Below are 5273 nucleotides of genomic sequence, written 5' to 3'. Positions count from 1 at the left end.
AGCGACGGGACTGAAATAGGAGGGTGAAACATAAGGTGTTGAAAAGGTGTCTTCATTCTCCTCATCAATGGTCAATACCAACTCTGACAATGTTGCGACATCATCAAAGCTGTTGGTTAGGTATTTCCTTCCACATTTGCTAGTAACAGAAGAAACCGACTTTTGGGATTCCAAGTCTTCCTTACCCTCCTCTTCCTCCTCCTTAATAGTAAACAAAAGCCTCGACATATCTCTTAGCTTAAACACATCAATAGGATCATCTAGTGCTTCAGATGCCTCATCTAAACTGCTGATGATAGGCTCAACCCGGGACTGAGTTTTCGAACAACAGAAAATTTTACCCCGTCCATGATCATGTAAAGAGGTAGTACGTGACAAGTCTTGCTGGTGCGTAACTCGGCGACGCCAAACTACAAACAGGATCTCAGCCAAAAGAGCCAACAGAAAGACTAGGAAAATTGCTATCAGAGCTTTTGCGAGCTTACTTGGTTCATTCATGTCTCTACTTGGTAAGAGTCACTAGAGCGAAAATCGTTGTAACAAAAAAGGGAAATTAAAATGTAGAGGTGAAGTTGCTAGAGGAGACTTGAATGAAACGGTGAGATGTATGGAAGGTAGGTAGCATATCTATGGAGAGTATTAGAGAGGTGAGTTAATTACAAGTTTGCTGGTGGGATTTGTGGTACTAACGGATACATTTTATGGGATTCCGGGTGCAAGGAGAGTGAAGAGACCAGTGAATTAATTACGTGGGCCTGCCTACATTACATCTTTAATGATACTAGAATAGACTAATGTAGCAGGTGATAAATCTACTCTTCTGTATTATTTTACAGAGATGCAGGGTTTTTGGGTAAAACATTAAGATCATTAGTAATACATGCATACAAATGAAATAGATGAAATACAGGTATGTATCACTTCAAGTCCAAGCAGTTTATTCGCTTATTATTTTGCTTTTCTTCAGTACGATGATTTTTAGAATTGTTATCTGGGAACAAAGCAATTCATAACTTTCCATCCATTGGAACTACTACTTTGGTGACGGCACATGAATTAGCTCCAAATACATACCAGACTGTAAAATGTTTTTTCAAATGAAATATATTAATACCCTCAGATTTTACTAATTAAATTTCTCTATTTAAACATTAAAGTGGTCCTATAATATTATCGTGAAGTTGGAGTTGCTGCTCAGCCTGCCCTTGCCTTTCAAATGAATATAGAGCTTAACCAATAGTTGCCTAAATATAAAGCGTTGCCTAGTGAATCAAGAGGACTCTTCTGTAGAACTTAAAACAACTGTAAGTACAAAAGGGGTTGATAGACTGTATATTTAAGTTGTAGAATTGTGCAATAAAAAGTTTTAAGCCCTGTATTTTATTGGAACAACTTTTTCAACAGGAGCTCAAAAATAGGGGTCAACATAAACTACATGGGAATGAAACGCTCCACAACCTCTATAAACATTATCACAAATACCAGCAAAACTCAATGTTGCCTTCATACTGCTGCAAAGAACTCCTTGCTGAGTTTAGGGTCTGGCTTCATGGTCTTCTCCCCGGGTTTCCATCCAGCTGGGCATACTTCATCGGGGTTCTCTTGCACAAATTGCAATGCCTGAAAGGACAAACATAATACATTTTTTTCAAGATTGAGATACTACTACAAACTTGCATGTATAACAAGTCGAGGCGTTTAAAACTTTGACTGGCAATTTCTCGGTTTATTTTGTAGTTTCACCTGAAGGGTTCTCAATGTCTCATCAACACTTCGCCCAATGGCAAGATTGTTAATTGTTGAGTGTTGAATGACACCTTCCTTATCGATAATGAAAAGTCCTCTTAATGCAACTCCCTGCAACAAGGAGAGTTCAACGTTGGTTGTCAAAATATTTGACCAAAGTGTTACATTTTAACATAGTACTGAACGAAAGATATACCTGATCCGGAATCAACACGCCGAACTTTTTAGAAATGGATTTGGTCACATCAGAAACCAATGGATAGTTCAGATCGCCCAGTCCGCCAGATTTCCTATCAGTTTGGACCCATGCAAGGTGGGAGAACTACAGAATATATAGCAACTTTAAATTATTTAAATTTCATAATTATATCAAAAGTCAGCCAGCACTTAAATGTAACCAATTTAATACTACAAACATTGGCTATGGAGTATGAAGACCAAGTAAATTGTCAATAAAAACACCTGAATTCCAAGAACAAAAATGTTTAGACACACCCACACATACAATCACAGAAACAATGATAAGCTATTAACGAACTAAAAATGATGCACATTAAATATTTGGAACAGCACATCACAAACCATACATGTTAGTGTATTTACAATATTATTGTTTCACCATACTTGTATTTCGAATTAAATACACTATAGTAGTATATGCATCTAAGGTGGACAACAAGTCAGATATATCCCAGTTTAAAGCTACTAGTCAAATTCTAATACGATTTTACATTTCAACAATTAAACGTTTTCAAACTCAGATATTAAAGAAAACTTCTAATAAAACTGTTGTCACAGAACAGCTGAGCTCATAAACTGTATTAATATAAGATGAATAGAAAAAACACGGACCACGCTGTCTATGGAAACACCCAAGATCTCTGTGTTAATTTTGTCAAACTCAGCATGACGGTCACTGAATGCAGTAATCTCTACAAAGTAAACCAGAAGAACGTTAGAATTATTACATGTACAACAATTTATCAGTTACCATTAAGCGAATGAGGTAATCAATGAGAATAAATACGTAAATTTACCTGTAGGACAAACAAAGGTAAAGTCCAAGGGATAGAAAAAGAGAATTACATATTTCTTTCCAATGTAATCAGACAGTTTAACCTGAAGGCACAAGCCCAAAAAAAACTCAGTCAGTTTATGTGCTTAGTTGTTCAATTTTAACAAATAAAAAAAAACTTAATTTTGTACTCGTAACATTAAAGTAAAACAAAAGATGCAGAAGAATGCATACCATTGCGAAATATTGAAGTTCAAATGAAAACTAAATATATTAGGAATAAATATTGCTTCTCAGAAGCAGTATACCTTGGAATAATAACACAATTCCTTAAAAAGCATTACAACAAAAGAAAAATATGCTAAGCAAATGCAAATGAATAGAACAAAAAAATGGCATTTTTGTACGAAGACACTGTTGGAACAAACAAAGACACTTTGGCTCTCTCTGTTTGCAAGGACCATAAATCCATTCAATGTGTATAGTTTGTACCCATCATCACAGTAAATCAGTTTAAATAGTCTGATGTACAATTCTAAGTCACTCTCTAATTCATTCTTGGGATTATTCAATACCACTCACTCACCGGATAAAACAATATCCAATCAAGAAGGTTTATAAAATCACTGAAATTTGGCAACTACATACATTAATAAATTCCTGATCAAACACAGCTTCAGCTTCGAAATCGGGAGCTACATTACCCACCAGAGGTAGCTCACTCTGCACAAACACATCAAACTCAAATTAGAAAATTAAATAATCAAGGTTATTAAAGAACCGAACATTAATTTATCGAGATTATATCGAAAAGAAAGGAGTAATATACTTACGGCCTTAACGACTAGTCTGCGGCGGGAGATTGAAGAAGGTGAAGAAATAGAAAGGGAGTGAAATGATTTCTTGAGGCCAGTAAATGAGGAATTAGAAAAAGGGGTTTGTTTGATTTTAGGGGAAATGGTGAAAAGGGCTTTAGGGTTTGGGCGAACAGAGAGAGTTGCCGCAGTACCAGCAGCTATGCAAGAAGCCATGAGATGATGAGTGAAAGGTTGAGATAGAGATTTAGAAGGCTAATGTTTTGGGTATGTCTGCGTCGCCTCACCCACCCAATCTCTCTCCTAATGTTATTGTGTTTTATTAGAGCCGCCGATTCGGTACACGACACGTGAACACGACACGAAACGACACGAAAAATACGGATATGGATTTTAATTTTTGGTACACGAAACACGAATATACACGAAAACGAAATTACACGATAGATTTAGTGTTGAGAATGGTTTTCAATTTAGGTACACGAAATTACACGAGATAAATATATTTATAAATTAATATATATAACACATGCATATATTTATGTATATAATATAAATATAATATAAATATTTACAAGTTTTTATAGAATATTATGTAAAAATATATATATATAAATGTACACTCTCCATATTTCATTAAATTATACATTAAAATAGATTTTTTTATATATTATATGTATATATATTATATTAATTTTTTATTTAATATACACGAAAAGTACACGGAAAGTACACGGCACAATTCAAATCGGATATCGGTTTCACATATGGGTACATGAAATCATTTCGGGTCGGATATGGGTTTCATGTTTACGTACACGAAATACGAAATTACACGACACGAAAGTACACGACACGACCCGATTGCCCGCTCTATGTTTTATACACGCCTTATTTTCCTTTTTATTTATTTTTTTGGGGTTAATTTTGGCATTTGGATCTTTGCCGAATCCCAGAGCCGTAATTCGGTCCAGGCGAGTCGAATTTCAAGTCGAGTTTAATTAAGTCGAGCCGAGTCAGCTCATTTAATTAATCGAGTCTAACCTTCATCACGAGTCGAGCCGAGCCGGCTCCTTTAGTTAAACGAGACGATTTTAACGAGTCGGGCAACACAGCTCGTTTAATTTTACACTAAATCGAGGTTAAAATGCTACCTGAAACTCAACTCATTAAATCGAGTCAGGTCGTTTAATTATAAGAGAAACCTTTCAGAAATGTGATTGCAAAGTAAGGATGTAAGTCAATTGTAAGAAAAGTATAGGTCTTTAGGAGATTAGTATCTTACATTAAGTCATAATCACGATAATGTAACTCCTTGCAAGATAAATTTGATACAAAAAGAAAGACATGTGAATACGACTACTTGTAGTTTGATAAAAAAAATCTTGTGATTCGGGAGTCCGTCATTGTCAATCAATGAATGTTATAGATAACTTTTATGGAGCTAATGATAAAGTCGGGTCTGATACTCGACATATTAAAAATGTTATAAAAGATGAGAGGGAAAAAAGGTTTGAAGTAAGTGATACCCAATCCGGGTTAGACTTGTAATATAGGTTGAATAAAGAAAGTGGTTCAACATTCTTTACCCTGATGCAAGTTGATTCAGAGAATTTGAAATACTTTGTATGGATTGATTCTATAAGTTTATAAGTGTAACATCCAAGTCCCACATCTATAAGATTTGAGACTTTTGT

At 35.1% G+C, this 5273-nt stretch overlaps 1 protein-coding gene across 1 annotated transcript; it reads right to left on the bottom strand.

Annotated features, from left to right (window-relative positions):
• Nucleotides 1-1305: 1305 nt before the first annotated feature.
• LOC141707891 (2-Cys peroxiredoxin BAS1, chloroplastic-like) lies at nt 1306-3875 on the bottom strand. Its single transcript, XM_074511324.1, has 7 exons — nt 3595-3875; nt 3410-3484; nt 2784-2865; nt 2599-2678; nt 1943-2068; nt 1744-1857; nt 1306-1620 (listed from the first exon to the last, which is right to left on the bottom strand). The coding sequence occupies exons 1-7, from the start codon at nt 3790-3792 to the stop codon at nt 1504-1506; spliced, it is 792 nt and encodes a 263-aa protein (XP_074367425.1). The 5' UTR covers nt 3793-3875; the 3' UTR covers nt 1306-1503.
• Nucleotides 3876-5273: the final 1398 nt, after the last annotated feature.

Source organism: Apium graveolens, chromosome 2, assembly GCF_009905375.1.
Source record: "Apium graveolens cultivar Ventura chromosome 2, ASM990537v1, whole genome shotgun sequence".
NCBI lineage: Eukaryota > Viridiplantae > Streptophyta > Magnoliopsida > Apiales > Apiaceae > Apium > Apium graveolens.
The sequence above is the reverse complement of the archived record's forward strand: the minus strand, read 5'-3'. Positions and strand labels throughout refer to the sequence as shown.

Excerpts from the sequence above, each read along its gene's own strand:
- LOC141707891 (XM_074511324.1), bottom strand. The coding sequence starts at position 3,792 with ATGGCTTCTTGCATAGCTGCTGGTACTGCGGCAACTCTCTCTGTTCGC. Across the intron at positions 2,866-3,409 it reads TTGATCAGGAATTTATTAAT|GTTAAACTGTCTGATTACAT; the intron begins GTATGTAGTTGC and ends TTGTGCCTTCAG. Across the intron at positions 1,621-1,743 it reads AGACATTGAGAACCCTTCAG|GCATTGCAATTTGTGCAAGA; the intron begins GTGAAACTACAA and ends TTGTCCTTTCAG.